Source organism: Scyliorhinus canicula, chromosome 14 (assembly GCF_902713615.1).
Source record: "Scyliorhinus canicula chromosome 14, sScyCan1.1, whole genome shotgun sequence".
NCBI lineage: Eukaryota > Metazoa > Chordata > Chondrichthyes > Carcharhiniformes > Scyliorhinidae > Scyliorhinus > Scyliorhinus canicula.
Window position 1 is genome coordinate 8,921,894 of NC_052159.1, and position 17,447 is coordinate 8,939,340.

Consider the following 17,447-nt stretch of genomic DNA (forward strand, 5'->3'; position numbering starts at 1 on the left):
GCCTCTTGTTTGTAGTATACATAAACGATTTGGAGGAAAATGTAGCTGATCTGATTAGTAAATTTGTGGATGACACCTAGGTTATTGCAGTTGCAGATAGTGTTGAGAATTGTCAGAGGATACAGCAGGACATAGATAGGTTGGAGACTTGAGCAGAGAAATGGCAAATGGAGTTTAATCCAGACAAACGTGAGGTATTGCATTTTGGTATATCTAACATAGAGGGGAAAAATACCGTAAATGGCAAAACTCTTAGGAATATAGAAAGTCAGAGAGATCTGGGCGTGCAGGTCCACAGATCTTTGAAAGTGGCAACACAAGTGGACAAGGTCGTCAAGAAAGCATACGGAATGCTTGCCTTCGTTGGTCGGGGCATAGAGTATAAAAACTAGCAAGTCATGCTACTGTTATATAGAACCTTGGTATGGCCGCACTTGGAATATTGCACACAATTCTGGTCGCCACACTTCCAGAAGGATGTGGAGGCTTTGGAGAGGGTTCACAGGAGGTTTACCAGGATGTTGCCTGGGCTGGAGGGTGTTAGCTATGCGGAGAGGCTGAATAGACTCGGACTAGTTTCATTACAGTGACGGAGGTTGAGGGGCGATCTGATAAATGTCTTCAAGATTATGGGGGGCATGGATAGAGTGGATGACAGGCACTTTTTCCCAGGGTGGAAGGGTCAGTCATCAGTGGGCATAGGTTTAAGGTCCGTGGGGCTAGTTTAGAGGAGATGTGCAAGGCACGTTTTTTTTTTTTTTTTTTACAGAGGGTGGTGAGTGCTTGGAACACGTTGCCAGGGGAGGTTGTAGAAGCAGATACTTTAATGGAGTTCAAAAGGCATCTTGACAAATGCATGGATAGGATGGGTATAGAGGGATATGGCACTAGGAAGTGCTGAGGGTTTTGGCCAAGGGTGGTATCATGACCAGTACAGGTTGGAGGGCTGAAAGGCTTTGTTCCTGTGCTGCATTGTTCTTTGTTCTTTGGTCAGCGGTGCCCTAGACGGGGCACCGGTAGTCCTAGTAAACGTGTATGTGCCCAACTGGGACAACTCTGAATTTATAAAGAAGACCATGGCAGAAATCCCTGACATAGTTACACACCAACTCATAACGGGGGGTAGCTTTAACTGTTTACAGGACCCATTAACGGGCCAATCAAACCCCAGAACGGGAAGAACGAACATGGCTAAGGAATTGAGGACGTTTATGGAGCAGATGGGGGCAGTGGATCCATGGAGGTTCTTCTCACCAGTCCACAAGGTCTACATCCGCATCAACAACTTTGTAGTGGGGAAATCTGTGCTTCCTGAAATAGAGCAGAATACTCCACGATTGTAATCTCCGACTGCGCACATTACTTGGATGTGAGGTTGGTGCTGGGCTGTGCCCAACGTCCCGCGTGGAGGTTGGACACGACCCTCTTGGTCTTCCGCCAGAAAGCATCACAGGAGCAATAACTTTTGTCGTGGAGTTGTGGGCTGAGCTACACATAGTGAATGTATCACTGCAACTTGAAGTGTTTTAACTGTGACCAGTGAAATATACTGTTGCCCATGCAAAAAGTAGCAACCACTGTTTTTATCAGTTTTGTGTCATGCTCATAATGCTGATAGGATCCAGGGGTCAGGCCCTCTACAGCTTCTGCTTGTTCCAGGGTAGATTTGCTGGATTCAGTAAGGCTGGTGGTAGAAAAATCCTGTTGTTACTGAGCAATTCACTTTGCCTCTTGTAAAGATCCTAACTCTTGCTGCCAGGCACCTTCTGCCAACTTAATCAGGTGATGTGCTTCACTGAATGTTCAGCAGAAATGAACCAAACCCACTTCTCTTCATCTGATAATTACATGACTATTTTCCAACAACTGTTAACAGGAAGATCCTTCATTTATTATCGTGCTTTTCACAGTGTGAGAACACGCCAGTGTTATGTAGTCTGAGATAATTTTGAAGTGCCTCCACTGATGCAATGAAGGAAGCCAGTTTGCATAAAGCATTCTCCCTCAGATTCATTTTGGAAGTTATGGTAAAGTCCCTCAACTCATGACTTGTTAAGTTATTTGCAAGTGCTGTGTTAAGTAACGTATTGCTTTATTTAACAGAGAGCACTTCCTGAAGACCAACGCTCAACTGAATATTCGGTGTCGGCAGCTGTTGTCGGAACTATTTTATATTTACCCTGTTGAAATGGTAAGGTTAATGCCTTTTATCATCTCTCTTTCTCCCCCCCCCCCCCCCCCCCACCCATTGATGTTCATAATGAAACTTAGTTTTTAGACAAGTGTAGCAGCATCTCAGGATGACTTCTGAAAGTCTCCTTTTCTTATGTGAAAACATAATTGCCAACTAGTGACCCTCCAGTTTAGAAGGGGGCAGAGCAGAGCTAAGTGATGTTTCCCTGTGATTGAGCTAGCTCCATTATTATCTGCCTGCTCATATTACCCAGTCTACTAGAGTTGGCCTGGTTCTGACCTTTTATCATCAGGCCCATCATCTTGAAAGTCGCTTATTGTCACAAGTAGGCTTCAATGAAGTTACTGTGAAAAGCCCCTAGTCGCCACATTCCGGCGCCTTCCCGTACCAGCCTCCCCGGACAGGCGCCGGAATGTGGCGACTAGGGGCTTTTCACAGTAACTTCATTGAAGCCTACTTGTGACAATAAGCGACTTTCAAGATGATGGGCCTGATGATAAAAGGTCAGAACCAGGCCAACTCTAGTAGACTGGGTAATATGAGCAGGCAGATAATAAGAATAACCGTACTACAGAGCACTATTAATGATTGAGCACTCAACCTGTTGGAGGAATCCATCAGTGTTTTTTTTTCGTACTGCATACCATGCTTTAATGGATGGGATTAACTTAACTGCAAAAGCAATGGGTAGCTTGCTATTGCTCTGCTAGGGTGCTGTGCAGTTCCAGTTATCTAGATCCTAAGATCTTCGTGAACCTGTTGGTCATGAAGTCTAAGTTCACCTTTTACACTTGAGTAAAAGAAGCAAAATATACAAATGAATTAAACTTGAAGATAGAGTGCACTGTGAGAAGGATAATAACAGATTTCACCAGAATATTGATAGGTGAAATGGGCAAGTTCAGCAAAGATGAAACAATGCAGTGAGGTATAAAGTGATGCATTTTGTCAGGAAGCCTGAAGAGAGGAAATGCAAACAAATAGAACAATGATAACTTGAGTTACACTTTTAATATAGTAAAATGCCCCTGCCCCCCATGTTAGCGCAGGCCACAATTTCACCGATACCCAAAAAAGATGACGACCTGATGGAATGCAGATCATACAGACCCATTTCACTACTGAACGTGGATGCGAAAATACTCGCAAAGGTCCTGGCCAAAAGGCTGGAGGGCTGTGTACCAGAGGTGGTTGCAGAGGACCAAACGGGCTTTGTCAAGGGTAGGCAACTCGCAGCGAACATCAGGTGGCTGCTGAACGTAATAATGACCCCCTCTGGGGAGAGAACACCAGAGGTGATCGTCTCCCTGGGCACAGAAAAGGCTTTTGACAGAGTCGAATGGAAATAACTCCTCGAGGTACTGGAACGGTTTGGGCTAGGAGCGGGATTCACCGCCTGGGTGAGGCTCCTGTACAACGCTCCCAAATCTAGCGTCCGAATTAACACCACGAGCTCTGAATACTTCCAGCTGCAGAGAGGAACAAGACAGGGCTGCCCCCTGTCGCTACTCTTGTTCGCGCTAGCGATAGAACCCCTGGCGATAGCCCTGCGGGACGCGAAAAGTACAGACTGGCGACACTAGACGAACTGACGAGGGAGTGAAGGCTAGCAAAAGGACAGGAAATGAGACGCCTCCAAATAAACCACTTCCTCTGCAAAGAGACAATAGGGTACCCCGGGGCACCAGAAACCACACTACTAGAGGACCTGATAGGCACAAGCAACAAAAAGGGGGGCTATGTGAGAAAATATACGGACAGCTACTGGACAGAGTCCAGACTCGACTGGACAAGACCAGACAAAAATGGGAGAACGAACTGGGGACAGAGGTAGAATGGGGACTCTGGAGTGCAGCACTGAGCAGGATGAACTCCACCTCCTCCTGTGCAAGGCTAAGCCTAATGCAGCTCAAAGTGGTGCACAGAGCGCACCTGACCAGAACCCGAATGAGCAGGTTCTTCCCGGAGGTGGAGGACAAATGTGAGCAGTGCCAGAGGGGCCCGGCCAACCACACACACATGTTTTGGGCTTACCCCAATCTTGCTGGGTTCTGGACAGCATTCTTCGAGGCAATGTCCAAGGTTGTGGGGGTGAGAGAGGAACCATAAACCGATCCAGAGGGCAATGAAATGCACGTAGGGCCAGTTAAACGAAGGACAAACTAAACCTCTCTGTATAATAAAGGAAATTAGCCCAGGCAAGAAAAATGTGATGTGTATATAGACAACTGTTTATAAATATGGGAATTGCCAATAAAAAGATTTTTTTAAATGAACATAGTAAAATGCTCCAAGATGCATCACAGCAGTATTTCAACAAAATTTGAAACTGAGCCTGGCCAAAGAGGTGGCGTTTGAGGATTGAATTAAAGGAGCGAAAAGAGGCAGTGGGGTTCAAGGAGGAATTCCAGGACTTCGGGCCTTGCCAACTGAAGGCATGGCTGCCAGTGGCAGAACAATTTAAATTTGGGATATTTGAGACCGAAATGGGAGGAGCACAGCTATCTGGAGGGCTTGGAGGGCTAGGCTTTATACATAAATCACAATGCACAAGTAAGGAAGATATGAAAAACATCTAAAATCCATTGATTAATCCTCAGCTGCAATATTGTGTTCAATTCTAGATGCCACACTTTAGGAAGGATGCCAAGGCCTTGGAGAAGGAGCAGTGAAGATTTACTAGAATGTAGCGGAGATGAAGGACTTCTGTTATGTGGGGAGATTAGATGAGATTCTCCTTTGAGCAGAGGAAATTAAGGGAAGATTAAGGGTAGAGTTCAAAAGCATAAAGGGTATTGATCGACTTAAACAAATACTGTATTATTTCCACTGACAGGACAGCCGGTAACAGATTGAAGTCTTATTAGCAAAAGAATTAGAAGTAGAGATGAGGAGCTTTTTTTACTCAGCACGTTATGATCTGACATTCAGTGCCTGAAATGGTGGTGTAAGCTGTTTCAGTAGTAACTTTCAAAAGGAAAATAGTGGGGTAGCAGCACTAATTACATTTTCAAATTCCACAAGCGTGGACCAAATTATTAGCTTCTGTAGTGTAGCATTCTGTGATTTTCTGCAGACACCACATAGAATTACCTACTGCTCAAAGGGAAATCTAACTTTGTGTTGCCCTCCAGTATAGTAGTTGTCTGTTCATGTCAGATAGCTGGCTGACTTTAAAAATCCAGGTGAGGGATTAATCTGATGGCTCGTATGCATCTATATGATAAATAACATCTGGCATCGGGGATGTACTAGATTCCATTCTTAAGGAGGCTATATAAGGACCTGGATAATTATGATTTAATCAGGCAGAGCCAATCTGGTTTTGTGAATGTGAAATAGTATTGAACTAATCTATTCGAGTTTTCTGATGAAGTAACAGTCAAGTTGAATAAACAGGGAAACTGGTAGATGTGTTGTCCTTGGATTTCCAAAAGGCTTTTGATAAGGTGCCACATCAAAGGTGACTCCACAAAATAAGAGCACCTGGTGTAGGGGGTAAAATGGATTAACATGGATAAATATCGGCTAGCAGAGAATAGGGATCAATGGGTCATTTCTGGATTGGCGAGCTGTGACAAGTGAAGTACACAGGGATCAATGCTGGGTCCTTAACTATTGGCTTGGATGAAGGGAGCAATTCTATGGTCACTAAATTTGCCGATGACACCGAGAGATAGGAAAGTAAGTTGTCAAAAGGAGGGAGATGATCTGCAAAGGGATATAGATAGGTTATGTGAGTGGGCAAAAATTCAGCTGGGCAGCGCGGTGGCATAGTGGTTATCACTGCTGCCTCACAGCACCGAGGTCCCAGGTTTGATCCCGGCCCTGGACCACTGTCCATGTGGAGTTTGCACATTCTCCCCGTGTTTGCGTGGGTTTCGTCCGCACAACCCAAAGATGTGCAGGATAGGTGGATTGGCCACGCTAAATTGCCCCTTAATTGGAAAAAATTATTTGGTATTCTAAAAAATTTTATTCAGCAGATGGATTATAGTGCAGGTAAAGTGAACTTGTTCACTTCAGGAATAACAAAAGCTGTATATTTTTTTAAATGATAAAGATTGTCTCCCCCAGTGGCAGAGAGGGATCTAGGTGTCCTGGTACATGAATCACATAAAGCTAGTTCTCAGATCCAGGAAGTGATTAGGAAGGCAAATGGAATGTTGTTGTTTATTGCAAGGAAAATGGAATATAAAAGTAGGAATGTTTTACTACAGCTGTATAGGACTTTCGTGAGACCCATCTGGAACACTGAGTTTTGGTCTTGTTAGTTGGAAAAGATCTATAATTGTGTTGGAAGCAGTTCAGGGAAGTTTACTGGACTCATTCCTGGGATGAAGAGGTTAGACGAGGTTGAACAGGTTAGGCCTACACCCTTTGGAGCTTAGAAGAATGACAGATAATGTTACTGAAACATACAAGATCTTGAGGGGACTTGATCAGATGGATACTTGGAGAATGTTTTCTTTTGTGGGGGAGACAAAATCTCAGGGACATGGTTTAAAAATAAGAGTTCTCCCTTTTAAGCCATAGATGCAAAATCTTTTCTCCCAAATATTGTATAATGTGCAGAATTCTCTTTCTCACATTTGTCTTTCAGTTCATTTAAGGTAGAGTTAAACAAATTTTTGTTCGGCAAGGGAGTCTCGGGTTATGAGGGCCGACAGGAAAGTAGAACTGAGACCACTACCAGATCAGCCATGATCTTATCGAATGGTAGAGTAGGCTCAAAGAGCTGAATGGCTTCCTGCTCCTATGTTCCTCACTGAAAATTCTATGGTGGGCTGCAAACATTTACATGAATTGTACCAGTTTGTGAAGTATGTTAAAGTGGCAAATACAGATACCACTATGTAGCTGTGATGTTCTCTTTAAGGTATTATGGTAGTGTGGCTCCTTTAAGGGGGTGAGCTCCATCCCATGTGACTGACTTGGGGCCAATCTCACGGGTACACGTGAACCTTGGTTAGTGGGGAGTTTACGAAGGACCCGGAGTGCAAGACCTGGGCAGTGTGGACCAGGGAGCTGAAGTGTAAAGACCTGTTGTATGGTGTTCTGTACCTGTTATCTAACTGATCAACAGGCACAGCTCAGAGCCAGGCACAGTTATGACAATTGGAAGATTTTAGGAATATTGTACTCATAAGAACGTTTTGTTTTTAAAAATACAAAATTCCTATTTCTTCATGCATTCACTCCAGGAGGGAATCATTTTTCAAAGCAGTCTTGCAGAATAAAGTAAAATATTGGGGTTTAGGTGTTGTGCCCTGGTCACTGTTGGGGTCTGGTCTGGGATCATAATATGAATGAAATGAAAATCGCTTATTGTCACAAGTAGGCTTCAAATGAAGTTACTGTGAAAAGCCCCTAGTCGCCACATTCCGGCGCCTGTTTGGGAGGCTGGTATGGGAATTGGACTGCACTGCTGGCCTGCCTTGGTCTGCTTGCAAAGCCAGCGATTTAGCCCTGTGCTAAACTAGCCCCTCCGTACATGACAGGAACCCAAGGAGTGGGAAGAAATCATGGCATCATCCAAATCCGAGGTGCGAGAGGGAACCAACACCAGGAGAACTGCCATGTTTTCTGGTGTTTGTAACACTCTTTCCCCTTGGTATCTGTAGCCATTAGCACCCGGTTTCCCTGGGTTTCTGTGGCCATGACTCAACTTTCATTTCACTCCACAGTATAAATATTTCCCACTTTCTCTGTCTGTTAGCTTTGACAAAAGAGTCATCGGACTCGATACGTTGGCTCTTTTCTCTCCCTACAGATGCTTCACAGCGCCAGGGTCCCAGGTTCAATTCTCTGCTGGGTCACTGTCAGTGACTGCACATTCTCCCAGTGTCTGCGTGGGTTTCTTAGGGTGCTCTGGTTTCCTCCCACAATCCAAAGATGTGCAATTAGGTGGATTGGCCATGATAAATTGCCCTTAGTGTCCAAAAAGGTTTGGAGGGGTTATTGAGTTACGGGGATAGGGTGAAAGTGAGTGCTTAAGTGGGTTGGTGCAGACTCGATGGGCCGAATGGCCTCCTTCTGCACTGTATGTTCTATGTTCTATAACACCAACCTAGAGGAAGTATTGAAGAGGTTTTGGGATGTAGGGGTCTGCCTAAAACGCAAAACATGTACTTTTCAGACTCCGAAGTGACGTACCTAGGATTGTGCATTGATGTGACAGGACTGCGCACATTGGAAGGAAGGGTCAAGGCCATACACGTAGAAAAGTGGTAGCACTGTTACTTCACAGTGCCAGGGTCCCAGGTTTGATTCCTGCTTGGGTCACTGTCAGTGTGGAGTCTACACATTCTCCCCATGTCTGCGTGGGATTCCTCCGGGTACTCCGGTTTCGTCCCGAAAGACGTGCTTGTTAGGTGAATTGGGCATTCTGAATTCTCCCACGGTGTACCCGAACAGGTGCTGGAGCGTGGCGACTAGGGGCTTTTCACAGTAACTTGTGACAATAATGAAGATTATTATATGAGATGTCCCAAAATGTCAGTGTGCTGCACTCCTTCCTTACTGTGCTATGGAAGGTTTATTTTGAATCTAGCCACAACTTTGGTACCATTATGCCAATCGTGCTGACGTGTGACATGTAACCTTAAGGTATAGTGGTTATTTTATCCCACAAATTGGTTGATGGTTTAGAACCAGTTGCCTTGACTTCAAGGACCCATTCTGAATCAGAACAAAATTACACCCAAATTGAGAAGGAGGGCTTAGCGTTATATTCGATGTGGTTGTCCCTGTTAACGACTAACCTTTGTACATAGTTTTGCGGTAGTGCCACTGAACTTGAGGAGGGGGTGGTGTGTGGGGTGGGGGAGGGGAGAGGAGGGATGTGTCAACATGACCCCTTTAAGGGGCAGACTTCGCGCACCATGTGACCGGTTTGGGGGTGCGGCAGCGCACAAACCCTGGCTAATGGGGAGTTTGCGCGGGGTCTTGGGGGCAGGCCTCTGGGCAGGGAGCTGAATTCTAAAGACCTGTTGTATAGTATTCTGTGCCTGTTATCTTAACTGTCTTTGCCTTTCATCAATAAACTCATTTGTTTATTACTGGAAGCCTCCAATATATGTCTCAAGCCACCACTGGTGTAAAAGAATTTTGAATTGAATTGCTGATGTTTGAATTGCTTAGAACTTGTAAGTGTGCTTTCTTTTTCTCCCAAAAAGAGAAAGGACAGTGTGGCGAAGGTGGGGAGGTGCAGGGTAGTGTTGGTGATTGAATAACAGAAAGCAAGCAAGAGATCTGAAATACAGAAGGCATCATTGCAAAGTGTTATACTGCAGGAGAAAAAAAGTGACACTCAGCGCCAGGGATCCGGGTTCAATTCCGGCCTTGGGTGACTGTCTACGTGGAGTTTGTAGTTCTCCCAGTGTTTGTTTGGGTTTCCTTTGGGTGTTCAAAGATGTGCAGGTTAAGTGGATTGGTCATGATAAATGATCCTCGAGCGTCCAGTGATGTGCAGGTTGGATTACCGGGCCAAGGGTGGAGTGGATCAGTGCTGATGGCCTCCTCCTGCACTGTAAGGATTCTATGATAGTCCTTCCCTGTATATGAATATATATCACTTCTAGAAACCATAAGCAAGCCACATTACAAGCTTGACTGATTATCATAAATTGGTTCCCAATCAACAGCCTTTACTCCTGTATTATTTGTATGAGAAATTGTTGTGACTTTCCGTTACAGCAAAAAGAAATATTTAACTGCTCCCCACAAATACAACTGATAATTCTTGGTGCAGCATGGTGGCGTAGTGGTTCGCACTTTCGTCTCACTGCGTCGAGGACCCTGTTCGATCACGGCCCTGGGTCACTGTCAGTGTGGAGTTTGCACATTCTCCAGTGTCTGCGTGGGTCTCAACCCAAAAAATGTGCAGGGTAGGTGAATTGGCTACTCTAAATTGCCCCTTAATTGGAAAAAATAATTAAGTAATCTAAAATTGAAAGAAGTTGTGATTGTAAGAAGTTTGGCATTCTTCCTTTTGTCCTGATACATGCAAGACGAAAAGCTTAGACAGCATGACTCTTTTCCGCAATATACCCATGTGCCTCTATCAACTTCAATTCTGAAAATGTCAATAAACCCGGGCACAGTGATTCAGTTTCAGAAGGGCGGCTTGATTTCTCTCCTGTGTGGGCCAACTGTAATTTTAAGATTCTGCTCTCATTTTCTGGATTCCACCCTAAAAGATAGTGCACCTTAATCTACCCTCACAGATCAGTTTATCACCTTAAACTTGATTAGATCATCCCACAATCGACTGAACTCAACTGAATATAAGCCAAGTTTATGCATCATGCCTTTTAAATGTAACCCTTTAAGTCATGATATTCTGATTAATCCGTGCTGCTGAATCTGATTCTGATGAATTCGAGCCAAAGGCTGAAATGCAGTAACTAAAAGTGAACACAGCACTTTAGATGAGTTTTATTCAAACATCTGTACACAGAAGCAATACTTCCTAACCTTTGAATTGCAACACTTTTGAGACAAAAGGGCACTTCCCTTTTGACCACTACTTTTTAATTGTCCGTTAGATTTAAATAATATGTGTACATAAAAGTATTCTGACTTGGCATTCCAATTTAATTTTGTGAGATGGATATCTGAATTCACTTCTTTCTTGATTTGGTTCTACATGTTCAATGCCTACTAAGTTTAAAACCTGTCCAAGTATTTCATTAAATTCTGCAGTTAGAATAAATATCATGGCATTAGGTAGCTTTAAATTTGACATCTGTGGCTGGCTTCGATTTGAAAATAAAAACTAAGGGTTATGTTCATGATCCTGTACATAACGTTATCAAATATCAACTGTTGTAAAGTTGCCCAATTTTTGTTTTCTACAGAATGACCAGAAGGATTATTTTATGTGTGGAGTCAAACTACCAAATTCAGAAGACTTTCAAGGTTTGTACATCGGTTTTTATTTTAAAGGGCTTTGTTACCGTATTTCTTGAGGGTGACTAACTTGCATACAAATGAGTCTGATTTATATTTTCAAATGGACAAAAAATACCAATTCAAATTTTGCTTTCAACTATATAGAAAAGAGACAAGATTTTACATAATACTCAATGTATCTAGTTTTACCACTTTAGATGCATAGTGTTTGTACATAAAACCGTTTTGAGTGGAAGCAACAAAGCTCTTCAGTTACACATCATTGGGACCCTTTGCTTTTTAAATGTCTCTGTTACAATGCTGTTGCTTCACTCTTACTGCTGTATTGATGTGTACTATGACCTTGTAGGAATAGTATCACAGTATTTGAGCCAGAACTATACATATCGTTTGACAGTGAAATTAGAAGAGTAATACATTTGCATTATTTAGTTTCACAAATGAGTAAAACTATGTGAGGTTACAGTGGAATATTTCATCTGAACAGAAAAATAGCAGGAGTAGGCCATTTGGCCCCTCAAGTCTGTTCCATCATTCAACTGGATCATGGCTGTTCTTCTACTACAACACATTTTTTTTCCTGTACTATCCCTATATTCTTCTATATTTTAATATTTGGAAATCTCGTTCAGCAGTAGAGAATTGGAGTACTGCTGAAAAAGAGACATGCTGTTGAAGCTTTTCATTTTGCATTCATATCAGAACAGATGCAAAAAAATCAATTGTAAAAGGAACAATACTGTATGACAAGAGAGTGCTCTCTGGTTGCAAGTGGACTCTGGTAGATAAGTTGTCATGGAGAATGCACCAGGGAACAGTTAACTGCCAAACATTGTTTAAATTTAAGCTGAATAGATCGACTCTGAGGCATGGCCATGGGAATGAACCAGGGAATGGCTGTCCCCTATGCTTTTGTTTAATTGAGAAGGGTGCAATGGGTGGGCATTCTCTTTCTGTCTGCAAAGGACAGAACCCTGTGTGTAAATATATGTTGCTTATGGCATGTTCAATTGAGCCACACTGCTTGCCTGACAATCTTAAATTGGTTTCAAGTGTAATTCTTAGTGTAATCAAGATTGCGTAGCAAGCGTTCTCCAGTTGCAGAATCGCGTCTCATGTTGGACACTGTTTTGAGTTTTTCGACCATGGGCTTGCTGGATACTGTTAGTACTTTGCCTGTTGCGAATAGCCGAAGGGATATGCTGTTTGATACGATCTTCCAGTCATTGAAACTGTGGTAACTTGAGACCACAAAGCAGGTAGTCAAATGCATTTTTTTTTTCAAAGAGGGAACTTCTTTATATAAATAAATAACTGCGTTTAACAATAACAGAAACTCAGCAATAACAGTAACTATGAAAACAGGAGCTCTAGAAAGATAGGTCTTGCTTACAGGTCACTTCTTGCAGACTGAAAAAGCCTACACAAATCTCGCAGATGCTCAGAATCCTCAACAGATGCCAGTAAAACAATTATGTAGGATGTATACTCTGCACTCAAAATGACACACTGTAACACTTTTCTTCGCCCACCCTCCCTTTCAATTTCAATTCCCCATCAGGACATAAATGCAACAAAAGTAATGTCTTAACTGTACAAAAGTGTGTCAGGAGCTTCGTTGTTGCATTGTGACCTACACAATACCACTGGTGAATCTTGTAACAGTTGATCTGGAAACGTAGGTGAAGACATAGATTGAGGATCTGAACATCAATGTTCCACTTCCGCTCCCCCAGCAGAGTCAACTGGAAACACGGGAACCATTTCTTGGTGAACGGCCACAGCAGCATTACCTTCTGCCACATTATCTGTAACGGTTGCTGACTCTGAATCTGAGATGCTACTCCATCTTTCCGGTAATGAAAATATTATCCAAGTAAACTGCCAATTGAAGAATGCCTTCTGACAGGTTGTCCATCATGTTCTGAAAGGTCACCAGACTGGAGGATGCATCAAAAACCAAACAATTATACTTGAACAATCCTTTATGCGTGTTGATGATCATGCACTGCTTGAATCTTCCACTAGCAAGAGTTGTTGATATGCCTGGCTCATGTCCAATTTGTAAAAGGTCTTCTTGCAAGAGCGAAAAACGAATCTTCCACCCAAGGTAATGGGTAAGCATCTAATTCGGAGCTTGTAGTCACAGAATATGCTCACCGAACATAATTATTAAGGACAGGAAGAATTGGAGCTGCCCAATGGGAAAACGGAATAGGCACAATGCTTCCAAACTGTTGAAGCCGTACAGAGGCCTCTACTGTCTTTCTCATGGCGTAGGGCACTGTCCTGGCTTGAAAAAGTCTGAGTATCTATGTACAAATTTACGGTCGTACCTCACAATTCACCGAACACTCCCGGACACTTTTTTTTGATAAATTTAGTTACCCAATTATTTTTTCCAATTAAGGGGCAATTTAGTGTGGCCAATCCACCTATCCTGCACATTTTTGGTTTGTGGGGGTGAAACCCACGCAGACACTGGGAGAATGTACAAACTTCACACGGACAGTGACCTAGAGCCGGGATCGAACCTGGGACCTCAGCGCCGTGAGGCAGCTGTGCTAACCACTCTGCCACCGTGCTGCCCTCCCGGACACTTCTTGACAACATTGTTGGTTATCCTCATGTGCTTGTTCTCGGCCCACTTCGATGAAATTTGCTGAGCCAGCACGTCCTAGCAAACATGACCCCTTCCCTTTGATCACAAGGAGGCGTGCCCTTGCTTCTTGATTATTCTGCACAATATGGACTTCAACCGAACAAAGGTATGGACCCTCCGGTGTAAATCCGAAGATTAGTGTCTGCTGGAGTAAGGGCTGGTGCTTGGTTAAAATTCCATGTAGACTTGTCGGTCTCTTCACTAATTACACAGAGGTTCCTGTGTCCACCTCCTTCTTGATCATCAACCACCATTGTAATAAAAATAAGCTCTGCTCGTGCCTCATTCGCATTAAACATGTAAGCATGCTGCTCTGCCTGCTTGAAACTTCCTCTAATTTATATTTTCTCAGCTTTCGCCTTGCCTTTCGCACCTCTGTATTTTATCGTTAAAGGCTCCTTCTTGCATCGGTGGCAAATAACGTCCAGAAACGTACAATGATTCGCCTAGTTAGCCCTCCACATCTAAAACATTCCACTGTTTTCACCTTTCTGCTTGCAGCTTTCTATACTTCGTACATCTGGGCACCACCATTAGCCTGCTGAATATGTCTAGCATTACCGGCAGCCATTTCCATGCTCTGAGATATTTCCAGAAACGCCTTAAAATTTAAGTGTGGCTTCACCGAACAAACGATGCCGAATGCTGTCTCATTAATGCTGCAGACCAACCTATCTCTAAGCATCTCTTCTAACACTCGGTGTTCTGAAAACTGATGGGCTTCTGCCACAAAATTAGCAACCAGTTGACCCGTTTGGAAATGGCTACGAAATTTGAATCTTTGAACAATCACCAAGGGCCTTGAGTTATGGTGATTCTGAACCGGAGCAACCAATGTGCAGATGAAATCTCCCCGGGCTTCCGTGGTGTAGCCAGATTCCTTATCTCTTCACCCCACACGCACTCAGGAGAATGGAATGCTGTTTTGCCTCATCATCTATTTCCCATTTGCTAAAAGGAAATGCTGCAACCTCTCCACACATTCAGCCCAGTTCTCGCTTCTTCAATCGAACCCATGAACCGCCCCGAACGTAGCCCTGGTGATGCTAACTTGAAATTTCATCTAATAAACCCACGATGAAACTAACTACTCACTGAATGCAATTTCATGGTTCCACTGAACATTAAAAAACTTTGTTTTCTTGCCATTTTTCCCTCATTGTCAAAAGATGTGGTAACTTGAGACTACAAAGCAGGTAGCTGAATGCGTTGTTTAAAAGGGAAGTTGAATGGTGTGCGTTTTATTGATATGGTCTCACTTTTTGGTGATGATAATTCCAGTACCTTTGTCAGGTTTACAGATATGTGCATCTGGGTTTACCTTGAGACCTTGTAACACGACCAAACATTCACGCTGCATGTGAAAATCGGCTAATCCTGCAATGGCCTCATGTATATCTTGTGCCTCATATGCCTCATCTCTTTCATGCAATATAAATTATTGTTGCCTATACAATTGGTATTCTTGCATCTGTACCGATGAGTGAAAGACAAAGCTTCAGCAGCTTTCTCTTTTTTTGAGCAATCTACAAATCTGTTTTGTTGTTTTGAATGAACTCAGTGAATGAACTCAATGACTGAGCCTCCACAGCCCTCTTGAGGTAGAGAAGGAAGGATGAAGGAGCTGCACTCCGAAAACTAGTGATTCAAAACAAACCTGTTTGACTTTAACCTGGTGTTGTAAGACTTCTTACTGTGCCCACCCCAGTCCAATGCCGGCATCTCCACTTTATTGTAGTAATTGTCCAGCAGTCAACAAAACTAATCTCAATGTAATTTGCCATATCAATATCTTCGTACTTAAAAGGATAGCTATTGAGATCCAAATAACTTCTATGGTAAAATTCTATGTATCTCAACTTCAGAGTTCCTTGGAAGTGTAAAATTAGAAACCCATCTCTTGCATGGTTGAATGTACAAGAGGCACTCTGTAATCACAGATATTTGGAAGTTACAAACCACAGACAGCATTCAGTGCACCTAAGCCCTTTTAGCAAACTAAATCTATAGGGCATAGCCTGTTGCAAAGCATCTGGAACTCCCACTAGGTTTGGATCCCCTATGGTTTCTCCTGCAGCTCACTTCCTCTCTGCCCAATTTCTTACGGTCACTGTCCGTCAGTCAGTACAAAGCAGCAGTGAATTTTGTGTAAGAAACTGCTTTTGTGAATTTCGGAGTTCTTACCCCTGTATGTATGTTGGCAGAGAAAATAATCTGCATCTGAGATTGAATGCTTGGATCCGCAGGATCGAGCAGCTTCTCTATTGCAGTTGATGCTTGGTAAATACCTGCATTCTACTGACAATTTTTATGGTATATACAACCATTTACAGATGTCAGCTAATGCCAGTCTGTAAGGTGTCCATAACTTAGTGTATTGGTTTTATTGCAAAAACTAAGCTTGAATTGCTTAGTTAAATAAAAGCAAAATAATGCAGATGCTGGAAATCTGAAATGAAAACTTAGTGCTGGAAAAAAATCAATGGGTCTGGCAGCATCTCTGGAGAGAGAAACAGGTTACATTTCAAGCCCAATGTGATGATTCTTCGGAGTGCTGATTAGTTTTATTTTGTTCATATTTATTTATTTGTCAAGATTCTTCATTTGAAATTAGTTAATGGGAACATTTTGTACCATGCGTACAGAAAAAGATTGATAACTTAAATATCCTATAAATATAAGCATCAAAAAAAATACTTTTAAGGAATGTGCTTTGTCAACAATTTGGTAAAGGATAGCCATTTTACTAATGCATTGTGTGCTTCTCGATGTTGATGCTGAAGAGCAGAGTACTTTTTCTTTTCGTTAGTATGTCAGCATCAGAATTTTCATGATGCAGCAAAGTTGAATAGTGTAAAATGATTAAAAATAGAACATGCTGGAATGTACTCCAGAACAGGCAGCACCTTTGGAGAGAAACAAAAATTGTATTTCAAGCCACTGACATCATCAGAACTGAATGGTGTTGGAGGTGAACAACTTTTAAACAGAGCTGGGAAAATCATGAAGATGTAAAGAGTACAAAGGAGTCCTGTGATGGAGCGTGGGGCAGGAGTGCGTCAGTAATAAAAGGGATAATGATGCAAGATAACATTGTACTGATGCAAGTATAGAAACAAAAATGGGTCCAGATGAGGTGTAAATAATTACAGCAGAGGAGGAGGCATTTAAAATCTGACAGGAAAGATTTCCATGGCCCAAGGATGTGTCGTGAGACGGCAGCATGATGGCGCAGTGGTTAGCATTGTTACCTCACGGCGCTGAGGACCCAGGTTCGATCCCGGCTCTGGGTCACAGTCCGTGTGGAGTTTGCACATTCTCCCCGTGTTTACGTGGGTTTCGCCCTCACAACCCAAAGATGTGAAGGGTGGGTGGATTGGCCACACTAAATTGCCCCATAATTGGAAAAAATTAATTGGGTACTCTAAATTTATTTTTTAAAAAGGAATATGTAGTGAGATTGAATGTGTAGTGAGATTGTAAGTGTGAGGGTCACCTTGCCCTATTGAGGGGTGATGGTGGTGTCGTGATAACATCACTCCAGAGGCCCAGAGTAATGTTCTGGGGACATATGTTCAAAACCCGCCATGGCAGCTGGTGGAATTTAAATTAAATTAATAAAACCTGGAATTGAAAGCTAATCTCAGTAATTGTGACCATTATAACTATCATCTA

The 17,447-nt window shown here is 42.9% G+C and overlaps 1 protein-coding gene across 3 annotated transcripts in view; it reads left to right on the forward strand.

Annotated features, from left to right (window-relative positions):
- The window catches only part of uvrag (UV radiation resistance associated gene), a 368,181-nt gene that overhangs the window by 176,062 nt on the left and 174,672 nt on the right, over positions 1–17,447 (forward strand). For all 3 annotated transcript variants that reach the window (XM_038817639.1, XM_038817640.1, XM_038817641.1), the window contains exons 10-11: positions 2,104–2,191; positions 11,056–11,116. In XM_038817639.1, coding sequence (XP_038673567.1) covers positions 2,104–2,191; positions 11,056–11,116 — 149 coding nt within the window. The remainder of the gene's footprint in view (positions 1–2,103; positions 2,192–11,055; positions 11,117–17,447) is intronic.